The 18,816-nt window shown below is 49.7% G+C and overlaps 8 protein-coding genes across 8 annotated transcripts; 4 read left to right on the forward strand and 4 right to left on the reverse strand.

Moving 5' to 3' along the window:
• The first annotated feature begins 345 nt into the window (after positions 1–345).
• On the forward strand, positions 346–1,598 carry BDV14DRAFT_165948 (YoaK family protein). Its single transcript, XM_073767400.1, has one exon. The coding sequence runs from the start codon at positions 526–528 to the stop codon at positions 1,369–1,371; it is 846 nt and encodes a 281-aa protein (XP_073632403.1). The 5' UTR covers positions 346–525; the 3' UTR covers positions 1,372–1,598.
• A 1,294-nt stretch (positions 1,599–2,892) lies between these two features.
• Positions 2,893–3,523, forward strand: BDV14DRAFT_196253 (uncharacterized protein; the record flags this gene model as incomplete). Its single annotated transcript, XM_073772401.1, has 2 exons — positions 2,893–2,956; positions 3,006–3,523. The coding sequence occupies 2 exons, from the start codon at positions 2,893–2,895 to the stop codon at positions 3,521–3,523; spliced, it is 582 nt and encodes a 193-aa protein (XP_073632404.1).
• A 1,799-nt stretch (positions 3,524–5,322) lies between these two features.
• BDV14DRAFT_196254 (DUF3632 domain-containing protein) lies at positions 5,323–7,160 on the reverse strand (the record flags this gene model as incomplete). The annotated part of the gene is made up of 4 exons (XM_073772402.1): positions 5,323–5,774; positions 5,880–6,162; positions 6,906–6,983; positions 7,062–7,160. 4 exons carry the CDS (start codon positions 7,158–7,160, stop codon positions 5,323–5,325), a joined length of 912 nt encoding a protein of 303 aa, XP_073632405.1.
• A 1,445-nt stretch (positions 7,161–8,605) lies between these two features.
• Positions 8,606–9,424, reverse strand: BDV14DRAFT_196255 (uncharacterized protein; the record flags this gene model as incomplete). The annotated part of the gene is made up of 1 exon (XM_073772403.1): positions 8,606–9,424. The coding sequence occupies one exon, from the start codon at positions 9,422–9,424 to the stop codon at positions 8,606–8,608; it is 819 nt and encodes a 272-aa protein (XP_073632406.1).
• Positions 9,425–9,690: 266 nt separating this feature from the next.
• On the reverse strand, positions 9,691–11,114 carry BDV14DRAFT_196256 (N2227-like protein-domain-containing protein; the record flags this gene model as incomplete). The annotated part of the gene is made up of 3 exons (XM_073772404.1): positions 9,691–10,298; positions 10,352–10,973; positions 11,031–11,114. The coding sequence occupies 3 exons, from the start codon at positions 11,112–11,114 to the stop codon at positions 9,691–9,693; spliced, it is 1,314 nt and encodes a 437-aa protein (XP_073632407.1).
• Positions 11,115–11,610: 496 nt separating this feature from the next.
• On the forward strand, positions 11,611–14,747 carry BDV14DRAFT_210523 (Zn(II)2Cys6 transcription factor). The gene is made up of 4 exons (XM_073775911.1): positions 11,611–11,959; positions 12,013–12,315; positions 12,370–13,055; positions 13,106–14,747. Exons 1-4 carry the CDS (start codon positions 11,837–11,839, stop codon positions 14,466–14,468), a joined length of 2,475 nt encoding a protein of 824 aa, XP_073632408.1. The 5' UTR covers positions 11,611–11,836; the 3' UTR covers positions 14,469–14,747.
• A 271-nt stretch (positions 14,748–15,018) lies between these two features.
• On the forward strand, positions 15,019–16,847 carry BDV14DRAFT_210525 (putative MFS transporter; the record flags this gene model as incomplete). Its single annotated transcript, XM_073775912.1, has 5 exons — positions 15,019–15,248; positions 15,331–15,589; positions 15,660–16,333; positions 16,404–16,555; positions 16,640–16,847. The coding sequence occupies exons 1-5, from the start codon at positions 15,054–15,056 to the stop codon at positions 16,845–16,847; spliced, it is 1,488 nt and encodes a 495-aa protein (XP_073632409.1). The 5' UTR covers positions 15,019–15,053.
• A 173-nt stretch (positions 16,848–17,020) lies between these two features.
• Positions 17,021–18,070, reverse strand: BDV14DRAFT_196259 (UbiA family prenyltransferase; the record flags this gene model as incomplete). Its single annotated transcript, XM_073772405.1, has 1 exon — positions 17,021–18,070. The coding sequence occupies one exon, from the start codon at positions 18,068–18,070 to the stop codon at positions 17,021–17,023; it is 1,050 nt and encodes a 349-aa protein (XP_073632410.1).
• Positions 18,071–18,816: the final 746 nt, after the last annotated feature.

Below are 18,816 nucleotides of genomic sequence, written 5' to 3' on the forward strand. Positions count from 1 at the left end.
GTATCTACATGGCACATCCAACCTTGCGACACTTACCTTAGAGTATAACTCACGATCTAGACCCTATCATGACTAGGAAGACAAAGTCTCTTCCATTCGCTGCAGGATGGTCTACCACTTCTGCTATACCCGTGGTAGGGTATCTGTGCTTGTTTGATATCATCGTTTAGGAGCCCGGACACTACTAAAGTCTAGTCCTCTTCGTCTAGCCACATAAGCTTCATTAGGTGTCTCACTTGCCATCTTAGTTGCCGGTTAAGCAACGCTAGAACAGTTGCACTCGACTTCCTTCTGATTATTCTGAGTATAGTAGGGTCTTGATTTATTTGTGTGCCTTGCAACTGTTTTCATTTAGGCTCCCACAAAATTATCTAAGCATCTCCACCAATGACGTCGCCTTGACCGTGCGCTCGGGTCAATGATGGAAGCTTCAACTTTCAAACTTAACCTCAAAATCAAATATCAAGCTACAACTCAGAACTCTCTTTACTACTCCTACAAACCATTCAATCATCCAAATCCACAATGAGACACCCACCAAACAACCCCACCGAATCGACAACCCTCCTCGGCCCCCCATCTTCAAGAACCCTAAACCCAAGCCCCAAATTAAACATCCTCATCCACACCCTATCCCACCTCCAAAACCCCATAAACCCCTCTCACACATCCCTCCTCCTCCTCCTAAGCTACACCCTAACCGGCCTCCTCGACAGCGCCGCCATCTCCCTCTGGGGCTCCTTCGCAAGCATGCAAACCGGTAACACAGTCTACCTGGGTCTCGGCAGTATCGGCGCGGATCCGAGCTCCGAGACGCGGTGGGTGAAGGCCGCGACGTCGATCGGGAGTTTTTGCTTGGGGTGTTTTTGCTTTTCGGTGTTTTATCGCGTTGTCGGGCTGTCGAGACGGCGTTGGGTTTTGGCGGTCGCATTTGCCTTGCAGGGGGGGCTTGTTGCCCTTGCCGCGGGGGTTGTTATGGGTCATTCGGGCTCGACGTCTTCGAAAAATGAGATTGGATGGTATACGCTTCTACCTCTGTCACTTGTTGCATTCCAAAGCAGTGGGCAAGCAGTGAGTAGTCGGGTCCTTGAAAGAAAGAGTCTTACGAGCGTGGTGTTGACGAGCGTCTACTGTGATCTATTATCTCTGCCTATCCCCGCAGGAGGAAGTGGGAAGGGCGGAATTGAGGATCTGAAGAGGTTAGGCGCGATTGTTTGTCTTCTTTTGGGAGTTGTTCTTGGTGGGCTTTGGGCGAAGAGTGAGATTGGGCCTGTGGGGGCGCTTTGGACGGTTGTTGCTGGGAAGGGGGTCATTGTTTTGGCTTGGTTGTTTTGGAGGGGAGACGGAGAGGAGGAGAATGGGCTTGTTTGATCAGTTGCTTTCTAGTAAGGGAGCAGAGCATTGTTGGGCGTTTGTTGGTGGTGCTCAGTGGGGATACATGGGTGGTTTGACTGTTTTCCTCGTGATAGGACTTGAATAAGGCTAGACGCATAGACTTTCACTTATATGGATACAAACCTTCTTACTGCTAATAAAGGAAAGCGATTGATTGCGAGCCCAAGCCATTCGTCGACTGTCCAGCCAGAGGTCATTAGGGCTGTCCATGTCATGTGCCAGTGCCAACCTCTGGTGCTGGCGAAGAACCCTCGAGGTCATCATGGATATTCACCTAACTATTGAAACCTACTATTCCAGCTTATGTCAATGTTTCGGAACTCCGAGTTCATCCAGCGGTGATTTTAGGTAAATGAAATAAATGCTGGTCTGGAACGGGGAACCCAGTCCCACGGGCTCGCAAAGTCTAAGGGTACGGTAGCACTGGTGACTCATATGACCAATAATCATTTATATGTATGGTTTGAACTCTATCTCGCGAGTCTAATATATCTCGCATTGGTATGATTGGCGTTGTCTTAGCTACTGTCTTGGCTTGTCAAGCCGGGCAAGCGCGAAAAGCTGCCGCATCTGGGTATAGTTTGAATCCTGCATGCGATGTTAATCGAAAATTTGTCCGAGACGCTTCTAGGGAAGTTACGCGTCTGGCCATTTTATTGGGTAGGTGAAGCTTGTATGAGATGCCTACGATCACGCAGATAGCACGTGAGTCTGTCATACGCGTACAAGGGGCTCAATATAAGGACCACATAATGATCGTACTCATTCGCGCCACTATACGAGTCATGAGATTAGTAGACTATCTAGCAATTAACCATTGTCGCTGCCCGTGCCTGACAAGCTTTCAGCGGTCCCTACTGTCCGAAATAGTCCGCAGCGAGTGTCGACTCAGGCATCTAAATGCCTGCAAGAATGAATATCACGTCAATTCGTCCCTAATGGACCGCTGACTAAGAGTTTGACAGACGAGCTACTTAGCATGGCAAAGTATTGCCAATCAGAGGAGCAGATGAGGTAAAATCCTGCGCAGCCGGAAGAAGAAACCAAGCCACCCGTGGATGTAATCAAAAATTTCAAAACCGAAAAAAGCCAGACAATGCAGCGGACTAAGTCACCCAGGAACTCCGGGTTCAGGGCTGTCTTTTGGTAAGCTGGTCTTACGGGTGGCGTCATATCACCAGGTACCAGTCTTGCGAGCTTAGCCCGCTGGGCATCCGGGAGGGGGAAGAGATCGACTGACCGGACGGATGAAACTCAACTGAGTGAGGCTTCCCAGAGATGAGATTAAGACAAAGTGACAATCGGCCAATGACGAACTTTGATTGCGTTTGTTGTAGCGTGGGGGCTGAAGGATCAAAGCTGAGACATTATCGTTTGCGAGGCGTGAGATGTAGGGCTATTTAATCAGGGTTCAATCCAAGAGCTGAGTTACATCATTCTCATCCAAATCTCACCTTAAGCTCACATTGTACCAAGTTGAACTTGATAGCTACCATCATGAAGCTCACATCTTTCGCATTATCAATCACTGCCCTCCACGCAGTGGCGGCAGCCGCGGCCGGTAAGTCCCAAGGCAAAACAACCGCACACAAAATCCCTAACAATACAAGCCGACTGCAACGTCGAAGGCTCCCTCTTCAACCTCCAAGCCTTCAAGACCATAAACGGAACCCGCCGTACCGGCGGCGTCCAAGTAAAACAAACCGGCGACCTCGGAACCGAAGTTCTCGCGCACTTTAGTTCATACCCGGATACCCAAACAGCCGTGTTCTACATCAACACAGAAAATAACCGCCTCATAGTGCTTGACCCGTTTAGCTTTCTGAAAGCATCGAATGGGTACACCGATGATGCTCTTCCCGCCGCCGGCGAGCTGAAGTTCACGTTCTACAACGACACGAGTCGTCCCGAGCCGTATAACTGGCCGGTTTTTGGGATCGATGAGGAAAGTAGGTATTTGACTGTTGATGGAGAGATTGAGGGGTTCGGGTATTGCCCTGAGGATGAGGGGAGTCCGTTGTTGACGGGTAGTATTGTTGTTGGTGAGAATGCGATTAATGCCGAGGGGTGTGAGGCTTTGGATGGGCTGATGGTTTACCCTGTTACTTCGGAGTTGGCTATTGAGTAGATCTACAATCCGCATCTAATGGTTAGAATAATACATCTAATTGTTGAAATGGCGAGTATTTCAAAGAAGAATGACAATATTCATCGAGGTCGCAACGGCTTCTAGCCTAGAGCACCGGAACAATGATGAACCTCTCCTACCATAACACATCATAGTTGGTGAGATTCCCTTAGCAATGAAAGTAGCTTGAGCGAACATCCATATGACTTATCGAACAAACGTATTTGCTGTCGCCTAGTACCGTGTCCAAGGTTCGACACTGACGCGGCGTAACTTGGCGTTTCTGGCTACAATTCACGTGGCGGATACCTATCCCGCCTCTCACTCCCTTTGAATTCAAGGGAAGCGGCATACCTATACCGAATTTGATAGGCGAAAAGTTCAGGACCAGGAGCTCAATTCCTCGTTCCCGGACGCCTCTTCCGTGTGACCCGGGCTGTATCGTTGGCTAGGAATTTCCTCCGACGCGCACATACAAGGAGAGGTTAGCCCTTCCAGCTTTTGTTAAATGTAAGAGCGGTATCAATATAGTTCAGTTCGAGTAATGCATACCTTTTTGGGACCTGATCGGCCTTGTTGAGATTCGAGATTGCGGGAAGCATTTCCAACCTAATCCTTCAACCTGGTAAGTATTCAGACATTCTCATCTTCTGTCGACATCTCGCACGGACGCTCTTCTCATAGTCTTCACGACTTTGTCTGTTCGACTGTCCATGTCCCATAAGGGTGGATACCACCCTAGGTATCACCATAACAACCGCCTATTGTCAAAAATTGAAGCATCATGGCTGATACTGTGACGGCCTCGTCTGTTGTACCACCATTCCAGACGGAGCTGTGCTATGCCTCAGATTAACGAGAAGGAGGTCGATTTCTAAGATCATACGGCTGCGCGAGTGACAGACCACCATTTCGCAGATCAAATGGGTTCATAGAGACTGACCTTCGAGCCGGCGGACCTCACCTTTGTGAACTGCCTTGTGTGAACTTGCAAGTCCCGGACGGACATAGGCACTATTCTCTGATCCATAAGCCCATGTCATCCGAGCTGACTGAGAGTTTAACCAAAATCTGTGATGAGAAATGTCTTCCCTCAAGAGAGATTATTTTCGAGGCGAGACAGTCGATTTACGACTGTGGTACTGATATTGAAGCTATAACCAGCTTTTGGTTAGAGCAGCGCGCGAGAAGCGCGGATGTAGCTGGATTGACATAGCGCAGGAGCTTCATCGTCACCTCTGGAGCATAGATATCCAGGATGTGTCTGTGGAAATCATCGCCTCGAACTTTTGGCTGCGACCGAAGATCTATCCATGTTTTCCGAACGATCTAGACGCTCAATACTGGATGGCTCTTGCCGGTGCTATACTTGACCAAATCGGCAGCGCTGGAATTTTACACTTGAGTGCTTCCATATCGGTAACGGTGGCGACCGGGGGCGTTGCGCACCAACGATACTCGTGGGTGTCGATATAAACGCCCAAAGGGACTGGAAGCAGCTGAGAGATGAGATCGTTAAAATCTTAGACAAAGACGATCTGCCGCATTCAAAAATTGTGTCACTTCTGCTAGCGTAGAATTCAAGAACGCGCAAGTTCAAAAAAACCTAATAATGTTAGCAAGCATGCTTTAAATCTTATTTGAACTAGATATTTCCACACAATTCCTTTAGACAAAGATGTATTTGGCAAGAACAAGGCAATAAACACCCAAACAACAAAACAAGTTCGACAAAACCACAAGGAAAGTCCAAGCATTCCCAAGCCACAAGACAGCGAGGACAGGTACCCAGTACCTACTTACCCAGACTTATCAATTGTAACCAGTGCCAACATAATACTCACAGCCTCCTGACCCCTCTCACGCGCCTTCTCAGAAACACCAGGAAGTTTCAAAAGCTCACTAAGCCTCTCTATCCAGAACACCCAGCGGTCCATACCGAGCACCGAGCCCTGATATAGCGGTCCAGGGCTGTAGATCTGCCGGATACGCGACGTCACATCCTCAGGCTCCATCACAACCCTCTTAAAATGGTACTCGGCCGCATAGATAACCGGGATAGAAGCGAGGATGATACCGCCATTCAACACAGCAGGCCTCTCCACAACATCCAGACCTTCGAGATCTCTCATCGCCCAGACGAAGTCCGAACAGCAGTTATCAAATCCAGCCTTTCTGAGTCGGGAGACGAAACCGCATAAATTCATGGCGTATTTGGCGTAGTGTGTGGCGCGCGCGAAGTTGAAGCAGTCTGGGAGAAAAGGTTAGCTTATCCTATCCTAAGTCGCCACCTGAGTGGTATGCAGGGCAGAAAGGAGAGAAAGAGCCATGTCCGATCAAGGTACGTGATACGTACCATGCCTAATATCGCCGAGCTCCTCCATCAAAAACGCCATCCTCGGGAGACCAGAGTAACTAGGCACATTGAAGTTAGCGCTTTGTCCGAGCCGCTCGATAAGACTTATAAGCTTATACTGCGCGGGATGTGCGTAGGGGATTTGTAGTGCTATGTGGACTAGGAGTCCGGAGAGGAAGATCTCTACTTCGTCGTCGTACTCGTTGTCTGAGTCGTGTGGATGGCCTGTGATTGGTTGATAGGCCATAGCATCCAATTCACCGAAGGCTTCTTCTAGTGACAACTGTTCATCGGGTTTCGGTTCGAGATAGCGCTGGAGGACGGAGAGAGGGCTGCTTCAGGTGTGTATTTCCCATGTACCCAACCCTTGTGCGGGCCGAGCTCCAAGTTGAGGGGTCTGATTGACGTTTTGTATACGCCAGTAGAGCAAGCAGCGTATATGCACGGGAATCTGTGAGACCTGTAGGTTCGAACATGATCTTTTGCAAATGGCCTAGTTTATAGGTGGTAGAACCACATAAAGAATCCGATTGTCATTCAATCTCATATGTAACCTCATTCTAAGATTAGAACAATGATCTTTCAAACTAAATAATGAGGATGAAGAGAGAGAGTTCAAATCCTCCTTCCATGTTAAGTGCTCCAACCACATATGAAAGAAGAAATACATGATTCTCGAACGGCCTTCAAGCCATTCATTGCCAACCCAGTCTAGCAGCAGATCTTACAACAGATAGCCTACATCCATCACGATATCACCTCAGTACTACTCTTAGGACTTCAGGCAAATTTCATGGCCATATAATTTTATGGAACGTTCCATGTGCTAGCGAGTGTTTATGTCATATATGTGCGCTCCGTATTCTGTGTTCATCCCCAATAGCCTTCCTGGCCATAGCCATTGCAGCAAAAGTCATGAATCCGTGCAGAACGCTTAGTAGCAACGAGTCTGCAAATTATTAGCAAGAAGAATACCGAGTGCATAGTAGGCAAAGCATAAGAGCCGAAACAGAAGGTGGAACATACGCAGCAAATCTGAATTGCGCCAGCACCGTCACAGTAGACAAGGCCGCGGTCAGCGCAGGTCTCAGGAACAAAGACCTCCTATTTGGACATTAACATAAGCCATAAGCTTCAATCATATACTTTCAAGTCATAAGCACAGCGAAAAGAGGTACATACAACGCAATTCTCACCCTGCTGTCTCTTTTCCATATCGACGGCGCCGGGGGCGGCGCAGGCAAGGGCCAGGAGGGTAGCAAAGACAGCGATGACGCGCATTTTTAGTAATTGATTTAGTGCTTGATTGAGGATTGGTAAAGTAGTTTTTGCTGGATGGTGTGATGATGATAAGGGATGAGGAATCTGGGGGATGAGGGGGGTCTTTATGTGTTTTTGGCACTCAGAACAATTTCGAGCTCGTATCATAGTGTTTTTGTCAATCCAAGGCCAGCACTTCTATCTCCGCAGTTGCTGCTCTAAGCTTACGCGGGACTCATCATGATCCACCTCCCAGATGGAAGCAAATGGTGCGACCCGCGTACACGTGGTGGGAATACGCATACGCATTACATAGCCGCTCTCGACATCTGCGGGCTATATCCTATCAAATCCTCAGATGGTCTTCAGGATAGAAAATGTTGGATGCCTGGATGAAGAAGAGTAAGGTCCCTGATCGCCAAGTTGCAATGGTCTGGAAAGGGCAGTTCGTCGGGATGATCCATCAGCCGCAGGATTCAGGCCGTCCATGATCGAGATCTTGGTTCCAATCAATAGAGGCCAAGGCGATGTGAAGAGCTCAGCCACGCAGATCCTCTGGGAGTCTTGGAGACATTGACGACTTTCCCCCAGTCAATGTATCGGAAAAGCAACATTGAGGCATGTGACACCCGCACAGAAGTTGCACACCGATGGGGTGGAGAAATAACTAGACAACTGTTTCCACTGTCCTGAACCATTGTGAAAAGTCTAGGTGTTGTTTCTAGAGGTGATCGTCGTTGCTGAGGTGAGGCAAGACCCTGCCCCGAACAGCGAATAGGCAGCTGAAGTCAAATGAGAACTGCGGAACGAGGATTGTCCGCTTCCTTGAGCACTTCACATGCGTTTTTACTGGACCTCCAAAAGCGAAATGCTCCCTACAGAAAGAAACACAGCCTTGAAGAGATGCTCATCGGCTGGAGGATACCAGTCAAATGGCTGTAGTCTGACCTGAGATGTCGACACAGCCTAAGCTGACCTTTCCAAGACCTTGCTGAGCTTATGCCAAGTTTGTGGTTATTGTGATGCATACGCTACGTATGACTGTATTCTTGTCAGGCAACCGTATGCCGAGCAGGTATGGCCCCCATACCACCCCGCAAACAATTGCTGGAGCATACCCTCCCGATATTTGGATTCCCTCGCTCCGCAAGAGCGCGCTAGGTAGCTCGATGGGGCTGAGGAGTATACCACTTCAGCTCCTGGCTGGCGTCAGAGAATGAATCGAACTGCTGAATGTCTGCCCCAGGAGTAGAGAGAACTAGACTAGATAGAGGCGATCTAACTATCGGAACTTGTGATATTCTCTGTTGAATGGGTCTGTATATGGATTTTACATCGCGCCAGCCTCTCCAGACAGGACTACAGGTACCCTCAACCGACGACCAAACGAAAAGAAGAATACATTTTATACCAATCGGTAAGTGTACATTTTGAAGACTTCAAGAGAAAATCCATCCATGCCAGCCCTATTTAAATCCACGAACAAAGTTATCCACCCCAGCCCTTCTCGCAACTCCAACATCACCCCCCTCGAAAAGCGGCAAATTAGACCAGATCATAAACTGTCCATTTGCCTTCGCCAACTCGGCGAAATACTCAAGCCGATGGTAGCAAGAGTCATACCGCTGACGGTCGCTATAGAGACTGAGTATATCAGCCCTCTTATCCCCAGTTTGGCTCTTGCCCCTGTCGGGACCTAGAGCAGGGCGTGCAAGCCATCGTTCTCCATCTTGAAAAATGATATCAATACCGGCCTTTGCGTCGACTATTTGCATGGGGAGAAGGGGGAGAATATTGATTGCGGGTGAGTAATCATGTGGGAAGTCAACAAGTATACTGATCTTATGACCAGCTGGCTTATCCGCATTCCCGACCCTAGGCTGAACCATCTCAGATTCAGTTGCAAGATCACGACTATGCCGAATCCAAATATCAGTTTCCTGATCCGCAACCCCAACCTCATTGACTTCGCGAATGCAAACGTGGAATCGCCGTTCCTTACCCTTTACTATCCCGGCGCGCAACCAAGTCTCTAATCCCACACGGACCTGGTTACCCAGCGCAATGCCGACGGTCTTGATATCGATCTGCATCTCTGTAACCAGATCAAAGACCATCGGGTATGTCCTTGCTGGGTACTGCAGTGAGCGAGTTGGGATGTAGTGCGTGGTATCGTCTGTGGCGCAGGTCTTTTGCAGCTCTTTGCATGTGTCGCACATTGTTCGGAGGAAGAATGGGCGGCATTTGGAGACTGGGACGGCGGTTGCTGCTGAGAGGTTGGACATCGTTGCGGTTGTGGATTGTTTGAACGTTCGGTACAGGATGTCCGGCAACTTTTGTGCTGTACGATGCTTTATAGGGACGGATATATCAAAGATAAAGGTCTTTTGTTTGGCATAATGCCTTTATCAAGAATGGGGTTCATCAATTCATCACCATGAGTTGAGAGAACTTTCCTTTTCAAGCATGATTCAATGGCTAGTCTTCTAACGGACGTTTTTGTATTCATTGTCTATAAGTTTCATCCTCGATTGGTTTGAGTCTAGCAGAGCTACACCTTCCTAGCCCGCCAAAACTGCGCATCATAAGCATTCCGACTCAACCCCCTTTCATTCTGCGCATAAGGCACATACAAACTCCTCGTCTTCCCCTCAAGCCCATCACCCGGCGTTAAAAATCCACAGACCCCCTCCTCCTCCCCATCAACAGCAAAAACGAACCCTAGTTCCTCACTAACTTTCAGAATCTCATCAACGGATAACTGCAACCACGGTCCTGTCCCATATAGCAACGGGCCAAGATTAATCCATGTCCCGCCGGATTTGAGAAGTCTGTGGATTGTCTCAAGGTAACTCATTAGGTTTCTCGCAGTGTCGATGAAGAAGAGCGTTACGATTATATCGTAGGTTTCGAAGTTAGTGTCGTGGAAGACTGTTGAGAAGTCACCTTCGACCATCACGAGGCTGGAATTTAATGGCATTGTCCTGGGGGTCCAGTCGGGAAATATCACGGACCGCTGCATGTCTGATGCTGTTGCGTGGTGAGACCACCAGTCTATGTAGGGGTGGTAGGATATGCTGTTTGAGGTCGGGATTTGTGCGGCGTAGCGGTGAACGAGGTTCATGTAGGCGGACCATTCGTTTATGGTTACTTCAAAGCCTGTTTGCTTTTAGTATATAGCGCAAGCTGAGAGTAGTGGGTGGAGAGCATACCTCCCAAAGCATCAATCTCGTACCCCAACCGTCCCGCCCCAGCACCAGGAGCCAAAAGTCGAAGAGGCTTCTCATCTGATCGTTCCAGACCCTCCAGATTGCTTAGGATACATCGGAACGCACCCTCTCTCTCAAACCTCCCCTCTTCAGACCAATCCCGTACAAAATGCTTCATTGCCTGGACCACACTCGTTCGGTCGGGGTTCTTCTTGTCCTTCTCCATGTCCTTGATGAAAGCGTCTAACTCTTCCTGACTGATACCATAGTACTCCATTCCCTCCCTAAGCACATCCGCAGCAAGAAAATTATTCTCCTCAAAAAGATGCTCAACGGTATTAAGTTTCTTGGTATACCCGATAACCTTCTCCACAAGATTTTTCTGGGCCTTGGGAACATGCTTGTACATATCTCGCGACTTCTTGGTCTCTGCAAGATTGAGTTGCTTATACCGACTGAACCCATAAAGCGCCATAAGCAGCCGGTGGCGCGGATGGCTGGCGTTCCATTTTCCAGTTCTGCGCGAGAGTCGATGTTGTAAGTTTAGAGTCTCGATTTCTTGACGGGGATTAAGTGGTGGACTTGTGATCTCAGTGATGTTTGAGACAATTATTTGGGTTATTTCCTGGGAATTGTTAGTTGGGGGTTTCAGGTAGGGTAGGGTGACGAGATGGATATCGACCTGGAACTCTGGCGCCGAGACTTGGACCAATTTCTCGGCGGCGGCAGCGAGGCATGTGAGCAGGAAGAACCAAAGAAGCAGCATTTTCATGACGCAGAACATTTGGAGCAATGGGGGGTTCCCGCCCAGAGATAAAAGTCAAAGAAGGGCTCCAAGGTCCTCAATCTCTGGTCCCCAGGGTCCCCGTGCCAAGGCCCCGCGGCGGCGGAAAGTCGACGGTGTCTGGCTATGTTGGGCTGGTCTTGGCATGCTATCATCAGAATCTGGGCTTGTAGAGTCGCGATTATACAGAGTATACGCACAAGTGGGTAGGAGGATAGAGTTGCAAGGAACAATGCCATTGTGATTGCAGATCAGACCCAAGGAAACAAGCTCCTGTCAGTTCTCGACCAAACACCACCCACTCTGCGCCCTAATTGGCTGGATCTTTTCGGCACACCACCCAGAACCCAACCGGAACATCTCCAGATCTACGCGGCCAGAAAACATTAAATCTAGGGCTCGCGAATATAAGCTCCAAGTTACCAATCTCCCAGACACCTTGAACGGCATCCAGACAGGGACTCACACAAGCACAGACCCCGGATTGGTGCAACGCCATGAAGTCATACGCAAGCGGGGAATGCAGCCTCTGACCTCATCACTACGCGCCCTCTTTTATGGCCGTACTTCGCCCCTATGAATCTCCACTAAAGAGGCACATTCCCCAGCTAACCAAAGCACAAACCTCTAATCCACTACTCTTTATATTATTCTATATCTATACAAAGCTCTTATTATTCTCGTTCAAGCTAGTTTAATTAAATATGACGTCCACTTTGCCGTTTATCCAGCCCTTCCCGACCGAGCCGCCTAGATCCAGCCTACCTATTCCTAAGCGTACTAAGAGGTCGACGGCTTGTACGGCGTGCAAAACCAGGAAATCAAGGGTAAAAGCTTCTTCTTCTATTGTCTTGAATGCCTAGTAAGTTGACCTGTACAGTGCGGTGGAAGTCAACCATGCGACAAATGTATCGAGTTAGGCACCGAGTGCGTCTTTGCAACTACGCTCGATCGACGACGGAAGTTTGCCCAGAGACGCGCAGAGCTGGAACTCATTTCCGTGCAGCAACAGCTCGATGCGATCGTTGATGCCTATGACAGAAACGACGCGGCCAAGGTTGATGAGATTCTGGCAAGCATCAGAGAACAGCGTCCGGCGAGAGCGGGGACAGACCGGCAGGTTATACAGAGCCTGGAGGATGAGATGCAAGGCGATAATCCGGGCTATAAGGATGCTTTTGCAGTGAGTTGCCATTATTTTTGACTTGGTAATGCGCAGATGAGCTGACTATACAAGTCTGTCGTTAGTGTCCCCCCTTCGAGGTCGAAATCAAAGTCCCGATTCAGAAGCAGCAGTACCTCCTCCTCCTCATCCTCTGTCGGGTCCCTCAATGAAATCAACACCCTAGCCGAAGACCCGAATCGTGATTCTACAAGTCGAGCAGCGGGGTATATTGGGAAAGAGTCGGAAATCGCCTGGATGCAGAAACTCGAGGCCGAAGCCACCAAGCTTGACAATAAACATTGCGCAAACGACCCAATCGAGGAGTCCATCACCGCGATGAGTTATCACATCGATCACATCCAGATCGCCGAGCCATACTTCACCGGTGATCCAACGCTCCTTCCGCCAAGATCGTGGGCGGCTCATCTTGTTAATATTTATTTCGAAGCGATAGCGCCGTCATTTCCTCTGCTGCATAAGCCACTTTTCCTGTCCCAGTTCAACCAGGCTTATCAAGGTCCAGCAGAACCTCCTGCTCGATGGCTTGCTGTTCTTAATCTGATTTTCGCCACTGCGTCCAAGTGGTATCAGCTTGCGGACCCTGTGGCGGGAAAGGACGTTGATGATCGTATCTTCCTATCAAGGGCAATTGCCCTGAGCACGTCGCGCAACCTTGAGATTAATCATCCGGACCTGAACCAGGTTCAAGTTGACCTCCTCCTCGCCATCTACTATCTCACCTCGGGCCAGGTCAATCGGTAGGTTTATAACTTTACGCCATCGAAACTCGTTTCTAAGTTGTCGCCAGGGCATACCAAATAAACGGCCGCGCCGTGCGCTCGGCAATAGCTCTAGGCCTTAACCTCCGCGCATCGAGCGACGACATCGACCCCGTTTCCAAGGAGACTCGCACCCAAATCTGGTGGTCAATCTTCTCCATCGAGCACCTGCTGACCAGCATGACCGGCCGGGCGTCATCCGTCGACTACCGCTCCATGTCTCTATACCCACCAATTCCATACGACGAAGGGCAGTTTGATAGTTCCAAGCTGCATAACCTATTGGCAAGTATACAGGTTCGTGAAGAGCGGCTCCAGTGGACTGTCCATGCAAATGACCTGAACCTCAACGAGCGAACACAGTGGTTCCGATCGCTTCCTGCTACCCAGTCGCTTTACTTTTTCCTTCTAGTCGACCTCTTCCTGATCACGCATGCTGCTGTTCTGGCTGTTTATGGCCTGACAGCCAAGAATGGAACAGGCCAGAGCGAAATTCCGCGCCACCAGGAAAAACTGTACACCTGGCTGTCGAATCTCAAGCCGCCGTTCGCGTTTACAAACGAGGACGGCAAACTCGATGTGGATCGTACCTCAAAGAGCCAAGTTAGCCTCGCGCTGGAATTCTACAGCTCCCAGATTATCCTCGCGCGTCCGTGTCTTACCCGTCCCGACGTCAAGGCAGGCACAAATATCCGTTTTCCGCGCTCTCGCTTTGGCAACGACACAGCAAAGACGTGCATTCACTCCGCCGTGGCCCTCATCGCTGTCCTCCCCGAAACACCAGATACAGACTGGATCCTCCACAAAACGCCCTGGTGGTGCATCCTGCACTTCATAATGCAAGCCCTCACCGTCCTCCTAATGCAACTATCCATCGGCCCCATCCGCACAAAGTCCGGCCCTGCAAACGTCCAATACCAAAACCAGTCCGCTGCGCGCCAGCACCAAGGCCAGGGCCAGGGACCCAGCCAGGGCCCAGCGCCAGAGCATGACTTTGACGCGATCCTCGAAGCATGCAAGAAGGCTCTCCGGTGGATTTCGCGGATGGCGCAGGACGATCAGAGCTCTTGCCGCGCGTTCGAAATTGCAAACAGTTTAATCCGCCGCATTGCGAAGGCCAAGGGGTTTGATTTACATCGTGTGCCGTCTCCTGCGCTGGATCTCAACTCGTCGCGGACTGGATCGAGTAGTAGTTCTTCGTCGGGGAGTCGGTCGAGAAGGCGCAGAGCAGACTCGCCGTTGGCAAGTCAGAGGAATGCACCGGGTGCGAGGGCATGGAGGGACCAGTTTAATTGGGGGCCTGACTGTACTGTTTGCGAGGCAGATTGGGAGCAGCAACAGACGCATAGTCCGTTTGTGCTTGATCCGACGTTGTTCTCGGCTGATATGTGATGGGTATCTGAGACTGTCGTCTTGCTGGGAGTGAGTATACCAATGTACCTATTGAGACTGGATCATTATGACCATGATGACTATCATATGTATTTACTCTGATGACACTTTCGGTTGATTTCGGGTTTTCCCTTGCCTATATTCGAGCCAACTATTCTTCTTAACTGGCAGGGATCATTAAACTCCAGCTTACCAATATTTCTGTTGTCTTATCAATGTATCTTGAGCGATAGCAGATTAGCAACTAGCAAAGAAATGCCCAACAAGATTAAGTTTGAGACACATAGCAAGCGCACCATATACCCTAATCAAGACACCACCCAGCAGATCATCGCCTGCAGCTCTGCAAGGGATGTATTTCAGCTCACCAATGAGCATGTGAAACCGCCCTGCAAAGAAGGGAACGGAGGATATTTGCTTCTGCGGCATCACGACTTGAGCTTCCCCTCTGCCGATCGGTCTCGGCCTTGTGCAAGGCAGATCGATTCTTTCTTCAGAGCGATTATTCTAATCGATCCTGACTTCAACCTGCTTCTTCCTCACTCTTGATGCAATTCATAACATTGATCTCGCGATACACTCGAGATGGACGCGAAAGAGTCCAAGATAATACCGACCGCCACGAGCGCAACTGCACCCAATATGTCTCTATCGAACCCCTCCTCAGACCCAGAACCAGTCCTCTCCGACGCGACCCTCCTCCGTCACATCGACTGGCGCATCCTCCCAGTAATGCTCCTAGCATATTTCCTGCAATTCTTGGATAAAGTATGCCTGAACGTAAGTGATCAGCCCTATACCTCCCCCTTTCAACTTCCCCAATGCCACGAACAACATACTAATACACCTGATACTGGCGTAGTACGCAAACGTAATGAACCTCCAATCGGACCTAAACATGTCCGGCAACGACTTCTCATGGCTCGCGACGGCCTTCTTCATCGCTTACGCTGTTGCCGAGGGACCGCAGGGTTTTTTATTGCAGAAGTACCCCGTTACAAGGGTTTTAGGGGTTAATATTGTTCTCTGGGGTGTTATTATTTGTGCGAGCGCGGGAGCGCAGAAGTACACTGATATCCTTGCTTTGAGGATTATACTCGGTATCACCGAGTCCGTCATCGGTCTGTCACAGCCAGCAGTTTATTTCCTTGATGCATACTTAGTTATTTTTGACTGACGGACGGCAAACAGCACCCGCGCTTACAATCTACACGAGCATGTGGTATACACGCCGCGAATCCACCCCGCGCTTTGGACTCTGGTACTGCGGTCTCGGGGCAGGCCAGATAATCGGCGGACTGATATCCTTCGGCGCGCAGCATGCGCCACCTAATGCGCCGTTGAAGGGGTGGAGGGTTATGTTTCTTGTTATTGGGCTTGTTAATGTCCTTGCTGGATTCCTTGTGCTATTCCTTCTACCTGCAACACCCAGTGCGGCGCGATTCTTAAACGATTCCGAGAAGGAGCGCATTGAAGAACGATTAAGAAGTGATAACGCAGGCGTTGGAAGAAAGACATTTCATGCGCCGAGTATATGGACCGTTCTATTTGATCCGCAGTCTTGTCTCCTCATGCTTCTTACGGTTCTTACGGTTATACCGTCTGGTGTTATTGTTACTTATTCGTCGATCCTGATTAGGGGGTTCGGGTATACAGCTAAGGAAAGCGCGCTGTTGAATATGCCTAGTGGTGTCGTAAGTATTCTTTCCACGCTGGCTTGCACGTTTGCGATTCAGAAGGGGTACGCGCGGTGGCTTATGATTGATATTTTGTTGGTGCCGACACTTGTGGGGGCTTGCTTGATGAGTTTTTTGCCGGATGATATGCAGGGGGGGTTGTTGGTTGGGATTTATATGGTTAATACGGTGCGTCTGCCAACACTCACATTCTTTTGGATGCAGTTGTTAATGCGTCTTATGTTTTTGGCGGATGCAGACGGTAGCACCAACAATCCTCATCTACAGCTGGACAGGGACAAATTTCAAGCGGTACACTGGGAAAGTCACAGCCTGCGCAATGATCCAGGTTGGATTCGGGATCGCGAATATTATTGGGCCGCAGACTTTTCAGGCGAGGGATGCGCCGGGGTATGCCCACTTGCTTTAACCGGCACCTCTCTCTATCCTTCTTTTCTTTGATTGAGTGGCTTGGCTAATATGTGTCATGCACAGTTACATCCCTGCGAAAATCACAATCGTCGTCACGAACGCAGTCGCTATCGGGATTTGTACTGGCCTTCGTGTGCTCTATGGAATTCGGAATGCCCGGGCTGATCGGGAGGGTATATCTGCCGAGAGCTGGGTTGAGAGGAAGATGGAGAAGGCGGATCACGGTGGGTTTGATGAGGTTGGGGAGGGAAGGTTCCGGTATGTTTACTGATTGCGTCGAGTCTGGGAGATAGATTGAGCTCTACCTGTATAGCGGAGTTGGTTATCCCGTGGTTGGACTGTCTTGACATTCTAGGCAGAGTCTGCGAATATCACAAACAAGACATGGTAATCCTCCATACCTACCGTTTACCTTTCTCAAATCCTTCTCAGCCTACCCGATAATCACCTAAATTCAAGAAGTAAACCATCCCCGCTTCCCGAAAACACAGGAATAACCCACAAAACCCCCATCCAAAAACACCAAAGCCACCAAGTCCACTTATCCTCCCTAACCCCCCTGCACACCAAGTCCCTATAGACAATCCCACCCCCAATCCCCAGCGGCAAAAAATACCCCAACAACCCCACCCCCCAAAACGCCGGACAAACAACAGACCAAGCCACCACAGGCAAAGCAATACTCCAGCACGCAACACAGTCCCCAAGGACTAACGGGGCAGTCCGTCGGCCCTTCGCACTATCGCCCTTTTGATCTTTCATATCTTGCATCTGGATCGTTGTTGCGATGACTGTGCTTGTTATGCCGAGCCATTTCCATGCGGGGGTGGATACGTCGGCAAGCGCGCAGTTTGATGCGATACGCAGCGACGCCAGATTATATAGTCCTATTGCAACAGCGAGGAGAATGTTTCGCATTACGAAGTTGCTGTCGCCGCCGCCTAGATCGTTGTACATCCATGTTAGAGTGAAGAGGATGATTGTTTCCTCTGCTGCGCCGAGAGTATATGTACAGACTAGAACAACAGGTAGAGAGAGAAGCAGGAGTCGTGTTGCTTGTGCGGCTGTTATTCGGGCTGAGGGTATAGGGCGCCAGGGTTTATTGAGGCTGTCTTCGAGAACCGAGGGGGGGTTGCGTTGGTTGGCGAGGTTGAATATTAGGAGGTTCAGCCAGTTCCAGAGGATGATTCTTGGGAGTTTTGTGAGGATGGCAAGGCGATCGGGTGTTGGATGAAGGTTTGTCGCGGGCATGGATATTCCTCCAAGAGCAGCGGAAGTTCCGAATGTTGTGTTTGGGACGATGAATGTGAATAGGTCGCTTATTGTGAAGAGGTATAGCGTTTTGGCGAGAGATAGTGGGTGCCAGGGGCTGCTGGGCTGTGAAGTGAAGTGAGTTTCTTCGAAGAATAGAGCCTGAGAGGACTCAAAGGGGGTGTTTACGTTTTGGGAATTAGCCAGGTGAGCATGACACCGGGGCCTTTCTTCTGTAGACATCATTGATATGTGGATACCTCGCGGCCACGGAAATTTCGAGTCTGTGGAACCAACCTCTGGAAAGAACAACGGGGTACAATGCCTGGTATATAAGGGACGGGTGTAAGATAACGATCGATTGTGCAATGTCAGCCTCAGCTACCTACATCTCAATGGATGGAAGGGAAGACTCATTGAAAACCAGATCCTCCCTGCCTGGAATTCTTTGACTGGACATAGGCATTGTCTTGGTGTTTGATAAGGCGCCCTAATTTGCCCTACATCTGCATTAGATGACGCGATATGATACCCTATGGCAGGGTTGATGGACCACGTCCCATACTTTTTGCACATCACGACCGTCAATATCTTAATGAGAATCATTTAACGCTTCGATATTTTTTATAGTTACTTTGGTTATTTTAACCGGCATCGAACTGACAAATCTGACGGCGGCCGGCGGGGTGAGCGCCCTGCTCCCGCTGCTGGCCATCCGGGACTCTAGGCGCCAAGGAATAGGGTCTAAGTGAAGGAAGAGGATTGGAAGTCCAGGTGCGCACCGTAGCACACGCATACGGTGACTTCATGACATAACAGTCAAATGAGGAAGCTGGGAGGCCAGTGCGTGCCCGCGGAGCCTGGCATACCCGTCTGGACTGGTCAGATCCAGAAGCATAAGTACACACTTAGAAGCCGTAGCCGTGCCTCATCTCCTCTCGGAGACGGCGTCTATGCAGGGCCTTGGCTCTACATTTAAGACATGGCTT

Source organism: Aspergillus stella-maris, assembly GCF_047715825.1.
Source record: "Aspergillus stella-maris strain CBS 113639 unplaced genomic scaffold BDV14scaffold_5, whole genome shotgun sequence".
NCBI classification, from domain to species: Eukaryota; Fungi; Ascomycota; class Eurotiomycetes; order Eurotiales; family Aspergillaceae; genus Aspergillus; species Aspergillus stella-maris.

What these genes read in the sequence shown, in the direction of transcription:
- BDV14DRAFT_165948 (XM_073767400.1), top strand. Translation starts at nt 526, where the DNA reads ATGAGACACCCACCAAACAACCCCACCGAATCGACAACCCTCCTCGGC.
- BDV14DRAFT_210523 (XM_073775911.1), top strand. Translation starts at nt 11,837, where the DNA reads ATGACGTCCACTTTGCCGTTTATCCAGCCCTTCCCGACCGAGCCGCCT. An exon ending in GCAAAACCAGGAAATCAAGG is followed by an intron (nt 11,960 to 12,012) that starts GTAAAAGCTTCT and finishes TGACCTGTACAG; the next exon opens with TGCGGTGGAAGTCAACCATG. An exon ending in GCTATAAGGATGCTTTTGCA is followed by an intron (nt 12,316 to 12,369) that starts GTGAGTTGCCAT and finishes TGACTATACAAG; the next exon opens with TCTGTCGTTAGTGTCCCCCC.